This window comes from Lactuca sativa, chromosome 1 (genome assembly GCF_002870075.4).
Source record: "Lactuca sativa cultivar Salinas chromosome 1, Lsat_Salinas_v11, whole genome shotgun sequence".
Taxonomy (NCBI): domain Eukaryota; kingdom Viridiplantae; phylum Streptophyta; class Magnoliopsida; order Asterales; family Asteraceae; genus Lactuca; species Lactuca sativa.
In genome coordinates, this window is record NC_056623.2 from 164381946 (window position 1) to 164396366 (window position 14421).

Sequence of the window (14421 nt, forward strand, 5' to 3'; positions counted from 1 at the left end):
CCTATATATATATATATATATATATATATATATATATATATATATATATATATATATATATATATATATATATATATATATATATATAACCGATAAAGGATTAAAACTCAATTTTTTTATATATATATTTGGATATTATATTTCTCTATTTGATTTATCTATGATTCTAGTTTATCTACTACTAATTCCTTTTCTACGTATTTTTATTTGTTTATTAGTTATATATAACCGATTAAGGAATGTAAGATTTATTTTGTTACATATATTTGGATATTATATTTCTCTATTTGATTTATCTATGATTCTATTTTATCTATTACTAATTCCTTTTCTACATATTCTTCATTACGCCTTTGTATATTGCCTATTGGCGAAAACTTAAAAATGGCGGTAGGTATCTTTTCCAAAATTGAGTATAACACCCTCTAACAAGTTCCTTGAAAACGAGGAAACAATGTAACGAATAAAATCTTACATTCCTTTTGGAAATAATGTAACTAATAAATCTACTCTATATTATCCTTTTACAATCTTTGACAAGTTCTTGATCATAATGAAACGATCGAGGACAAGAATGTTATGGATAAAATTAATTTAAATCGTACATTCCTTTATAACACTCTATATAAGAAATAAAGCCAAAGGGTCTTCCATCAACTGATCAACACCACGATAAAAGTGACATTTTGTATCATTCATGGCCTCCAAAAAAGCAACATCAGGACAGGGAGATCTTATAACCATACTAAGCATTGATGGAGGTGGAGTGCGGGGGATAATTCCGAGTGTTATACTCGACTTCCTAGAAACCGAACTTCAGGTACAAATTTGCTATCTTTAGTTGGAAATCTCAATTACACAAAGATCAACGTCCAGATTTCAACAATTCATAACACAAAACTTGTTTATGGACAACGCCAATGAAGAAATATTAGTATATTAACATGCATGGACATCACTAATTAACGTAAAATCTTTTCTTCTGGCTTCTTAGTCTTTTGCTTTTGCCTTAGCTTTATTAGTGTTCTTATCTTGTATAATTTTCTTATCTTAACAAACTTTACCCCGGAAAATTGCTTAACCTAAAAAAAATATTGACAACTGAATAACAAAAAGTACAAGTATTAGTCAATCTCTGTTTTACTTTAAATACAAGACTGAAATTTGATTGTTGTTTATAACATCTTTTCACGCACGAAAACACACAGAGTTTAACAAAGAAACCAAACACATTTGCAGAAATTGGATGGCGAGAATGCTAGGTTGGCGGATTATTTCGATGTGATTTCTGGAACAAGCACCGGAGGACTAGTGACAGCAATGTTAACCTCCCCTAATGACGAAAAGCGACCTATATTCGCAGCCAAGGATATCACAAACTTCTATCTCGAACATTGTCCTAAGATCTTTCCACAACATAAGTATATATGTTGATTGTATAGAAAGAATGCATGCATGCTTTTTGAGATTGCTAGCTAATAGTGTTTAAAATCTAAATTCTTCTTGTAGGAATCCGTTTGCTCCTGTTGAAAAAGCGTTGAAAGCTCTATCTGGTCCAAGGTACGATGGAGTCTATCTTCATAGACTTGTTCGAGAAATACTGGGGAACACACGTCTCCATGAATCACTAACGAATGTCGTGATCCCAACTTTCGATATCAAACGCTTGCAGCCAGTCATCTTCTCAACTTACCAGGTTAAATTAAAAAAAAAAAAAAAAAAATCTTTTTGATCAAATCAAGGTGCATGGGATGTGTGTCGCTGCATGTGTGTGTTTTCTTTTCAGAAGAAAATGACCAATTCGTGTGTCCTTACACTTCATGCATGTTTCAGCTGAAGAAAAACCCAAGTCTAGATGTGATGTTGGCAGATATATGCATTGGAACATCAGCGGCGCCAACTTATCTTCCTTGCCATACTTTTAGAAACCAAGATTCTGAAGGGAATCTAATTGGAGAGTTCGATCTCATTGATGGCGGGGTGACTGCTAATAATCCGGTATCAACATTTGCACTGATCTTTTAACAAAGCTAATTCTAATGGATCATGGATGCAAATGCATGTATGTTAATTTGCAGACTTTAGTCGCAATAAATGAAGTGACACAGGAGATAAAAGGAGGCATTAAAACAGGCGGTTTTCTAGTATTGTCATTGGGGACAGGCTCACCAAAATTCATCGAGAAGTATGACGGTAATACATCGTCTCATTGGGGTGTTGTCGGGTGGCTGGTGGGTGGTGGCTCGATTCCACTGATAGATGTATTTACTCAAGCAAGTAGTGGAATAGCCGATTATCATACCTCGACTTTCTTGCAAGCCCTTCATTTGGAGGGGAAGTATCTTCGAATTCAGGTGTAATAATGACTGTTTTATGACTATTCTATATATCTATAAGGGAAAATGACTTAAAATCCCAACGAAGTTTCCAAACCATTCAAAAAACCCCAATCATGTTTTGTCTGTTCAAAAAAACCTAACAAACTTAACATTTTGTCTAAAAAACCTAACTAAGTTACACTTTTCTGAAAGTCAATTAAGAGAAACAGATGACGTGGCTTATTACTGTATCGATAAAATGACTTGTTAGACCAACAAAGTTTCCAAAACGTTCAAAAAACTCCAATCATGTTTTGACTGTTTAAAAAAAAACCCAATGAACTTAAACAAAACCAAATTGGAATTTTCTGAACGGTTTGGAACTTGTTTGGACTTTTTAGACAAAAGGTTAAGTTCGTTGGGTTTTTTTGAACACACAAAACATGATTGAGATTTTTTGAATGGTTTGGAAACTTCGTTGGGTTTTTAAGTCATTTTCCCTATCTATAACCATGCAAAAAAAAGAAAAAAAAAATAGACGATATACTATCATATATATGTCATGTATTTGATACTTTGAAATGGTTCAGGATGACACATTAACAGGAGACGTTGCTTCGATGGATCTGGCAACAACAAAAAACTTAGAGGATCTAGTTCAAGTTGGCAAAGAATTATTGCAAAAACCTCCAACGTTAGGCATGGGCAAACAACCTTTTTCTGATAGCAGTACCAACGAAAAAGCTCTAATACGGTACGTAAGTTTATACATACATATATATAAATACGGAAAATGACAAAGATGTCATACGAACTTTTTAGGGTTTACCCGTTAAGTTCTTCAAGTTTTTGTCGGGCTTTATGGGTCCCTAAACTAGGATATGACCTGCTCTTTTAGTCCCTGTCAACATGTAATAGCCGGTTCAGTGACATTTTAGACAAAAAAAAAAAAAACTCATAATGTGTCCCTGTAAAGCCAAAAAAATAAGTTCAGGATCAATTCGTACAAAAAAAACTCCCTTTTTCTTCTAAAATCGATTCACACTCAATTCATATTGATCCCCGAACTTATTTTTTTGGTTTTATAGGGACACAATGTAAGTTTTTTTGGCCTAAAAGGTCACTGAACCGCCTATTACAAGTTGATAGAGACTAAAAAAGCAGATCATATCCTATTTAGAGATCCATAAAGTCCGACAAAAACTTTATGGACTCAACAAGTAAACCCTAAAAAGTTGGTAGTGCATTTTTGTCATTTTCCCTATATATAAAATGCTCATACGTTGAGTTTATGCCGTGATCGATCAGGTTTGCGAAAATGCTGTCAGAGGAAAAGATTAAGAGAGAACACAACAATAGCCGAGAAGTGCAGATCAATGCTTCAGTTTCAAGGAGAACGGGAATGTATTTGAGGGCAGTTTCTCGGTCCCTCCCGAATTTGCAGCAAATCACTACATAGGAAAAAGCAATGAAAACATGCTTATAACCAAGTCGTCTATCGTTGCTTTTTATTATATTAGTCGTAATTATTTCCTCTCAATAAACTATGTAAATAAAAGTATGATTTTTCATTTTTATTCTGAAAATGAAACGAATATAAATAAAAAAGTGGTTTTTGGTTTTTATGAATGCATTCCTGTAGGACATTTGAATTTATATATTTGGACTCTTTTAATTCTCTTTCTTAATCTCCTCTTTCCCTTCGATTTTGACATTTGTGTTCATCTAGAGTAAGAAGATTACTAGGAAAGTTGGAGGATATTTGATCTCTATTGTTTTTCACGCTTTTATTCCTCACACTTTTCATTACTCCATCTCAATTACATTTATGTTCATAACTTTATAGAAAATAACACTTGTACTTTCAATTTTTGACTTAATCTTAATTGAAAAGTCGATTTTTACCTAGTGTAAAATCCATTTCGTATATCGCTGATTACGACACTAGTAATTTTGAATGTTGGTCTGTGTGAATTATGTGGGTTGTTTGTTGATTCTTTGCGAATAGGATATCACATCTATAGTTCATAAATTACATGTAAAAATCATACCATTGTTATTTGTAAATGAATATTCAATTTTCAGTTTGCAGGTTCCCATTAGCACGTAGAGCATTTCCCAAGGGTTACAGATGTTGGCACATCGATCACATCTGGTGATCACTGCAAGCATATTGTTGAGTTGAACTTAAGTGGTTGTAAGGGATATTACAGTTGCAAGAGATATATTTATAAATGGAGAATGAGCCGAATATATCCATATGGTCATTAGCCCTAAGGCATCTCCAACCCACCCCAAACTCCATTTCTTTCCCCATTTTTCTCTCCATTCTTCTCCAATCCTATCCTATTTTCATCTTCATTTTTGGAGATATGAATAGTATTGGGGGGAATACTATTCATATCTCCAAAAATGAAGGTGAAGTTTGATTGTCAATTTCAGTCATTCTCATTTTTATTTTATACATTTCTAGTTTATTTTATTTATTAATAATAATTTAAATACAATATTTAATATTTATAATATAATGTTATATACTAATTTATATTAATTAATCATAAATATAAAGTTTAATTAGTAGAGGGGTGTATTTGACAACATATATAAGTTATAAAAATGGAATATTCCAAGAATATATTTTTTGGGGTAAAAAATAGGGTAGAAAATGGAATAGGATTGAAGATGAAACACTGTTTACTCTATTTTTTTACTCAATTTATGAGGGAAAAATAGAGATGGGTTGGAGATAATCTAACACGGATATCCATTCCAGTTTTTATATCGCTATATATTTTTTATATATAGAAATACATTAATGTGAGATAATAAGGTATATCAGATAAAAGTTTGCAAATGGTTAGCGTCAACTATGAGTATCTTGAGTTGCTATATATCACTATGTATGTTATGTTAATGTATTAGCATATAAATTCCGTTTTATTCTTTACCTTCAAAAAGTTTTTTGCATAATTGAAACCAATAAGGGTAGTCTGGTAGATTACAAATATCATTACTTGTTGGATACCAATTGTTTAAGGCTTGAGGCTTTGATTTAATAAAACCATGATATTTATCATTTTACAACTTTATCAAACAAATATGATCTGTTTTAGATCTGGGAAAAGTTGTCAAATTAATATTAAACTTTGAATTCTTGATTATGTGAATATTAATCATGGTTTTGGCTGACTATTATTTATTCAAGAAAATACTTAACAAAAACCAAATACACCCCGTCATCAATAAAAATCAAGCATGCCAACACCATTTTTTTCAAAAAAAAAAAAAGAAAAAACCGACGTCTTCTTTTACGACCATATTTAGAGTCAATACTTACTTTAAAGCAAAACTACATCGATTGTTTATACGATCGTATTTAGAGTCAGTACTTACTTTAAAGCAAAACTACATCTATTGTTTAGATATTAAGTATGTTCAATCGAGATTAAGAATATTTGAGAACAATTTTGGACCACTAATTTAAGCATTATTATAAAAGATCTGTTATTTGTTCTTTTGCTAATTATTTATTATAATTTTATAATTTATTAATAAACAAATAAAAACTATCTACACTCCCTACCCCCAACTCCACCCACCCACTCCACCAGTATACATGTTAGTACGTCCTTTCATTTTGCCGGACCACCAATTAAAACACCGGACAGCCGCCGGAACCGCCATATCACCATCGTCGGCCGTCTAATTGTCAGACCACTGTCGAAAATGCCGTTTCTCCGCTCTCTACATATATGCTTCACCTCTTCGTCTCATCTGAACCGTATGTCATATCTAGTTTCATTGGATCTAGATTTGAAGTTGAAGGCCAACAGATCTGGTTCGCGGTCTCCATGATACAAATTGAGAATCCGGAGAAATGTCTACCGGAATTAAATGTGTCGCGCCGGGGGTAAAACTGGGGAGATCTAACTACGTGATTTCGACTTCGGGAGCTGAAAAGCAAGTGGTGGTATGCATGACGCGTCTTCGTGTGGTACGACTGACATTTGAGGTTTGCAACACCGTTCAATCAATTACGAGGGTTCCATGTCTCGATCGAGCGTGATCTATCGATGGGCTTCTGGTTCCTAGACGAGTTATAGAATATCATAGCCGAAGGCGGTGACGACAAGATCAAAAAGACCAAACTAACCGTACCTAGGGTTTTCATCGGCGGTAGGTATATCAGAGGTGCGGATGAGTTCAGGCAGCTACATGAGACCGACCAACTGAAGAAGTCCGAGGAGGATTTGAGTCTCCAGTTTTGTTATTTTCTACTTCCCAAGTCGCCATGTTGGTCGGACTCTATTTTGGAACTGTGTGTTTCTAGTCATGAAGATGACTATAACGAAGGTACCGCTTTTCTTTTTAATTCTTCTTTCGTTCACTTTAATTTGTTTGAGATTTCATATTACTTTTTGCTTTAATTTGTTATTATAATATACTAGGTGAATGCCCGCGCGTTGCGCAGAAACATCTATATAGTTGAAGTCTTTACAAATATATGTTTTTTTTAAAAAAATATAACAATAACGTTGTTGTTAACTTTGATATAATAATTTGTATACTAAATTGATATAATATATTGGTTATTTTGAATTATATGTTAATATATACATCTATTATAACAACATTATCTTAATCGTTTGAATGACTTCTACCCGCGAGTTACACATTAATAAAATTAAATATAATATATGGTTTAATGTTATTTATAGTTATTGTTAATTAAATTTTTAAAATTTATTTGCTTAATGTTTTAATTTCAGTCATTATAATTATTTAAAACATAAAAAATTGTTTCTTGATTTTAACGGTAACAATATAATCATTTATATAGAGTTATTTTTAACTATTTTTATTGTAAGTTATTTTACGCTACTTATTTGAAAACATTTAATGATTATAAAAATATCTTTAAGAAATATTTTAGTTAAATTGAGATTACAATTTAGTTTTTGCATTTATCACTACAATTTATCACTTTTAACTATTTACAAAAGATTATTTGGTTTTTAAGTGGAACTAAAGTTTATATTTAACTTCACACTTTAATGTTATATTTAAAGTAACAATTTAAGTATTTTGTCTAAACTGTCCAAAAGTTATACCTTTAAACTGATAATGGTTTACATACAACAACATTTTAAATCTAATAAATTAAGTATAATATGTTAAAAGTTAAAGACATAAATTTATAAGTAGAAGTAAATATATTATTTTAAAATTTAAATTTAGTTTATTTATGATTACAATTTAGGTTTGATATTTATTTAACCTTATTAACCAACTTATAATCATTATTACAAAGACACTACAATTTATCACTTTTAGTTATTTAAAAAATATTTTTTGGGTTGTTTAAGGTAAACTAAAATTTATATTTAAGTTGACCTTATAATATTATATTTAAACTAATAATTTAATTATTTTATACAAATTGTTCTAAAATTGTATCTTTAAAATAATAATCATTTACATCCAACTATATATTAAAACTAATAAATTAAGTGTAATATGTTAAAAGTTAAAAACATAACTTTGTAAGTAGAAGTAAAGATATTATTTTAATATTGAAATTTTATTTATATATGATTACACTTTAGGTTTGATATTTATTTAACCTTATGAACCAACTTATAATTATTATTAGAAAGAAATTTAAAAGTCATGGGAGTTTCAAATGAATGTGGTAAAAGAAAAAATACATGAGAGTTTCAAATGCATGAGGTTCAAAGAAAAATGTTAGCTTTATAAGATATATAGATTTGAAGATTGCTTTCTTCGAAAACTTGCTAGCGAGTCACAACAATCCTTAAAATATTTTTTTAATTATTTCTCCTAAAGTACCATGCCATTTTCTCTTTCTAATGTGTTGTCATGTTGAGTGTTTTTTAAAATTTCTTTTTTTAAATTTTTATTTTTTTAAACCATTATTATTAATATATCATATTTTATTTAGATGTGATCTAATCTTTGTTTTCATATTCATATTAGTACAATTATTTTTTTAGTATTTTGTTTTATTATTATGATAAGAAATTTATATAAACTAGACATGTATAACTTAACTATTTGAATATCAATAATGAGAGCAACTATTTATGATATACATCTTTTTATAGCAAACTACTAATAAATTCAACAGTTAAACTTATTTAAATTTTGAAAAATAAATAAGACAAATAAAATTATATACATTAAATAGGATATTCATTCAAAATAATTTTTTTATAAATAGAAAACACCATTTTTACAACAACTTGCATCTATAAAAGAGATATTATATAAATATAATTACTATTTTTTAAATACATATAATTATATGAGATTAATACATATAATCACATTTGATTAAATACATGACTATGGGTATCGAATCGAGAACACGAAAACTAATCTTATCTATATAAGTTATATGTGATTAAATACATATAGTCAAACGTGATTAATACACGATAACAACTACTAAATCGAGAATGTCAAAACAAACTTTATCTATGTAAATCATATGTGATGAAATACTTACTTAAAATCACATGTGATTAAATACATAATAAAATTTAATTAGATACATATAAATCACATCCAAAATTATTGAATTGAGAATGCGAAAATGAATACTTATAATCATATGTGATTAAATACATGTGAAATGTTATTGAACTAAGAACGCCAAAAGAAATCCTTTCCTCATTAATAACATGTGATTATATATAGTTGATCATATGTATTTAATCACATGTAATTATATTTGTTTAATCACATATTATTTATTTGCGCAAGATATGTTGTTCTCGATTCAATAGTTGTTTTTGTCCATATTAATCATATGTGATTAGATACATGAGAAAAAATTTATTTAATCAAAAACATGAAATCGAATTCCACATAAATCTTATGTGATTATATACATATAAATCACATCCAATGCAACTACTAGGTATTTAATCACATGTGATTATATGTATCCAATCACATGTGATTTGTGTAGAAAATATTCATTTTTACGTTCTTAATTCAACAATTGTTATGTGCACACTTTAATATATGTGCTTAAATACATTTAATCACATGTGATTATATGTATCTAATCACATATGATTTTATTTGGAAAAAAACAAATTTTATCCATATAAATCATATGCGATTAGATGCATATAATCACAAGTGATTATATACACAAGAACAACTATTGAATTGATGACGCGAAAACAAATCTTGTCCATATAAATTATATACGATTAAATGCATACAACCACATGTGATTATATTTATCCAGTCACATGATTTATGTGGATAAGATTCATTATCGCGTTATTGATTTAACAATTTTTCTTTGTCAACTTTAATCATATGTGATTATATGAATCTAATCACATATGATTTTCAATTTTTCATGGACAAAAAAGAATCTTGCCAATATAAATCATAGGTGATTATATATATATATATATATATATATATCCACATGTGATTATATACACGAGAACAACTATTTAATAAAAAAAGCAAAAATAAATATTTTTCCACAATAATCATATGTGATTAAATATTATATAATTAGATTTGATTTAATACATGAGAAAAAAATATTGAATGGAAAACATGAAATTGAATATTGTCTAAATAAATCATATGTGATTAGATACATATAATCATATATGAATATATGTATTCAGTCACGTGTAATGTATGTGACTAAATATATATAATCAAACACGATTTATGTGATTATATACATTCAATAACATTTGGTTGGATATTACGGTGGTGGTGGTGTGGTGAAGATGGGTAGTAGTGTATGACAGTAAAGGTGGGGGAGAATGGTGGTAGTCAGGTAGTGGTCGTGGGTGATAGGTGATGAGGGTCATGGCTAATAGTTGGTGTATGGTCGTTATAGGTGGTGGTGGTTTGGTGGTGGTAGTGTTGATGGGTATATGATATAGGATGATGGTGATATGTAGTGATTGCATATGGTAATGTTGGTGGTAATGGTGGTAGGTGGTGATGGTTGGTAGGTGGTAGTGGATGGTTAGTTGTGGTAATAAGTGGTGATGAGGGGTGGTGAGGGTGGTAGTGATGATGGGTGGTGGGTGGTGGTAATAGGCGATGGAGGTTGATGATGGTGGTGATAGTGTTGGATTAGTGTCTAAGTCCATAACTATTTTGGTATATACTTGACCCGATGGTGCATGGTCCTTTTGGGTTGCCTTCACCAAAGCAACTTGATTGGAGAAACAAATAAAGAGAGAGAGAGGTTATTATGATTTATTAATATGTTGTAAGAATAATATATTAAAGGAGAAATCATAGTTGTTTAATTAATATTGGTCAATAATTAATTAAGAATTAATTTTGTGATCAAATGTAATTAATTAAACTAGAGGGGCTGAATTGTAATTATGTGATAGTTGCAAAATAGGGCAATGGTTATCCTTGTTAAAGGATGGACGAATTCAAGGATAAGGATATCCTTAAAATCGTCCAAGGTCCAAGAGATAGGGATTTTCAAGGCTTATCTTATGGTTGCTTGATGGGCAAGTAACTAGATAAGGATAAGGATTGAAACCCTAATCCCAACCTTATATAAAGACCCCTCCCCTAAGGCCTTAGGATTTCGTACACTTGATCCCTAGAGCATCTAAGGACGAATTCCTACCTCTCTCCTTTCTATTTATACCTTCTCCATTTGCTCTTGGTGTTTGTAAGCCATTAGAGGAGTGACACTTGTAACTCTAAGCCTTCCAAAGTCAATTCAAGGAGGAATTAGGATTGTTATTGCTACATAACAATCAAGGTAATATCATAAACCTAATTATATGTTAATATCGATTCCCATATGCTAGAATTAGGGTTTATAGTCTTGGATTCAAAGCATGTACAATAGAGAAACCTAGATCCAAGCTTTAGGGTTTGCATGAGCACATAGGATGTTATTATGACCAAAACCCATCAGTGGTATCAGAGCCATGATTGGTTTCTATTGTATTGTTGCTTGATATGTTTGCAAAATCGTTTTTTGGGCTTTCTGGCTGAGGAACTCGGCGAGTACCACAGTGTACTCGGCGAGTAGACCTCAACTCGGCGAGTACAATGTGGTACTCGGCGAGTTCGAGCGTCAGACAGAGGTATATCCGGGATTTCTTGCTGTTTTTGCTTATGGATAGTTACCTTATCATATTAGATCAATATAAATCCGACTTTATGATATATTTGACTATATTCTTGATCTAATTGAAGATATTTATCAATTAATAAAATATTTGTTTCCTTATGTGATAATTGATTAATTATTTTTAGTAAATTGATAAATTGTTTTGCAGGAAATCATTAAATAAATCAAATATGGATAATTATGTGATTAAATGTTAATTTGAATTATTTGTTATTTGATCCTTGTTGTTATGAAATGTTTCATATTTTTCCCCTTTAGGTTTTATAGTTTAAATTTGAACCAAAAAGTTTTGTTGTTTTGAAATTTAAATAGTCGAAACCCTAATGTTTTAAAAAAGGTTTCAAAACTTGCCCTCAAGTTTTGGAATTTAAATTTTGATTAAATGGTTTAATTTTGATGTATATTTAAATTCTAAACCCTAATGTGTTGAAATGTTTCAAAACTTGCCCTCAAGTTTTGGAATTTAAAAGTTGATTAAAAGTTTAATTAGGAATGTTAAATTCTAAAACTCTAGTATAGTTTTGAAAAAGTTCAAATCACACCCTTATGGTTTTGTTAATTAATTAAGGTGTATAATTAAAAGAAGTTTAATAAATCCATAAAAGTTTAGGTTTACAATTTAATTGAATTAAAAGTATAATTGTTAAATTAGACCACCTAGTATTTTGAAAGTATAAAATACACCCTATACTATATATAACATTAAAAGTCTAACATTATATATATGTATGAGTAAAAGTCAGTCTTACTGTTAGTAGGCCTCATTCACGAAGCTAGTCTATAAGGGGTGTTTAAGGAAATTGCCTATAAAATGGCGATTGAATGGGTATCCACTCTTACCCACCGCACTCTTGACTAGTGGAGGGTCGTTAGCCGAACGGGTAGGATAGGACGAAACCTTCCATTATAAGTATAATAAAGTATAAAAGTAACTAAATGTTTTCATAAAATTCCTAATCTTAGTTACTTAGGCAAAAGTGAATTGATGCAATTCCATGAAATTACACTTTGTGCCCTTGCGAAGACGTTAGTGGAGCGTGTGTGGTTTACCGGCACATTAATTGGTTCTAAGCAAAGGTAGCAAAGGGTGACTCAATGTTTGTCATAGTTCGGTGGAGCGTGTGTGGTTTACTGGCACATCGAATAGGTGATTGTAACATGTGAGGGCACCATGTAAGTTTGCATGGTTATTCACACCCGCTTTGTGATCCTCGGCATCCCAGTCACAAACAAGAGGGGCATATCGAGATTTAAACATGCCATTGAAAGTTCAATGAATCTCAAAGGATCTAGGAGTTTTCATAGATTTAAAACTTAGATTTCTTTTTCGTTTTTCGTGGTGGAAATTATTGAATCGTCATTCACTTACCTTCAAATATTCTTCAATTAGGGTTACGGCATCCCTCTCCCGAGTTGTAGAATATTGTGTTGGGTCCTAGCCTTAGTATTTCATTTGGGTGATTTACTAAGGACTCAATTTATCAACTAACTTGAATTTGTTTTTCTCCCGTTTTCTAGATGTCAAAGTTCGACAACTATGGTCTTCCCAAATCCTGTGGAACAAACATTCCACATGAAGATGGTATTCCACGATTCAATCGAGGAACGAGAAATCATACTTCACTTCCTCCTCCTCCTCCTATTGTTCTCCCCAACCCACAAGATCGAAGAATTGAAAGGTTCAATATCACTAAAGCCCTATTGGAAATGAAACATGAAGATGGTAAACCCGTGTGTGCCCACGTTCTAGGAATGAAATCACACATTGATAGGTTGATAGTGTTGGGCGTGTCATTCCCAGATGAGTTGGCTGTAAATTGGGTTTTGCAGTCACTTCCTGAATCGTATAATGAGTTCAAAAGAAAGTATTATATGATGGATCATGACGACAACCTCATTGACCTAACTTACATGCTCATTGCTGCTGAATCAGAAATGATTTGGCGAAGCAATGAAGCGTATTTGTTGGGAAAGTCAACCAACCATGCTTCCGAGGACGTTCTAGGAGAACCGACCTGCGTTTGCTGCCAAAAGAAAGGGCGTTGGATACAAGTCTGCCCAAAGAGCCTGAAGAGTCCAGAAGATGGGAGAGTCAAAAAGTATGGCTACACTTCAGGTAAAATCCACTATCTAACTCCATTAAGTTCCTATTCATTAATTCTTAATACATAGTGTGATAAGATTGCATTTGAATGTTTTACAGGATCGGTGAAAAGAAAGGAAGCTTGGTGAAAGAACAAGATGAATCTAATCACAAGGAATGGATCTTGATCGCATGGACTTGAAGATTAGAGCTTAGATAGTTATGATAGAGTTGTTAGAAATTTTCTTTTGAAATACATAGTTTTCGATGGATTTTGCATTGTAAGGACAAATGTTTTCCGCTGCTTTTATAAAATAAAATAAATTTTTTGTTTGACTTATTTATTTGTTTATTTCCTTGCAATGAAATCATTATGAAAATTGGTGTTTGCATATTTCTACAACAAATGGATAAGATTCTTAATTATGTTAATAGTGGAAAAGTCTAGAATTTACCAAATAGGGAAAGTTTCTCATCGCCCAAGTTTCAATTGGACAGAAACTTGGAATCATGCAACTTGGTTGCACGATGAATAAGAAATTTCATATTTGGAAATTAGACTAATTCGTTGACAAAGTGTCAAGTGAAGGACTAGGAGATCGAGTACACAAAGTTGTGTGTTGATCATGTCCACCACTAGGATAATAAAGATATTCGTCATGATTTACTAAAGGATTAGTAAATATGATTATACTTATAAGATTAAGTGTAATTCTTAGTTGATTGAAAAAGTTTAAATCAATAGCAGAACGAATAAGAAGAATCAAGAAGGCAGAAAGATAAAAGTTTCTCCATTCTAAGAAGAAGGGAGAGTACCTTTTATGCTTTATGATAGGTCTTAA

At 31.0% G+C, this 14421-nt stretch overlaps 1 protein-coding gene across 1 annotated transcript; it reads left to right on the forward strand.

The window, feature by feature from the left end:
• Positions 1–697: 697 nt before the first annotated feature.
• On the forward strand, positions 698–3777 carry LOC111908290 (patatin-like protein 2). Its single transcript, XM_042897454.1, has 7 exons — positions 698–820; positions 1240–1423; positions 1509–1696; positions 1834–1998; positions 2079–2354; positions 2909–3072; positions 3627–3777. Exons 1-7 carry the CDS (start codon positions 698–700, stop codon positions 3775–3777), a joined length of 1251 nt encoding a protein of 416 aa, XP_042753388.1.
• The last annotated feature ends 10644 nt before the right edge of the window (positions 3778–14421 follow it).

Excerpts from the sequence above, each read along its gene's own strand:
- LOC111908290 (XM_042897454.1), top strand. The coding sequence starts at position 698 with ATGGCCTCCAAAAAAGCAACATCAGGACAGGGAGATCTTATAACCATA. Across the intron at positions 821-1,239 it reads TCCTAGAAACCGAACTTCAG|AAATTGGATGGCGAGAATGC; the intron begins GTACAAATTTGC and ends ACACATTTGCAG. Across the intron at positions 3,073-3,626 it reads AACGAAAAAGCTCTAATACG|GTTTGCGAAAATGCTGTCAG; the intron begins GTACGTAAGTTT and ends GTGATCGATCAG.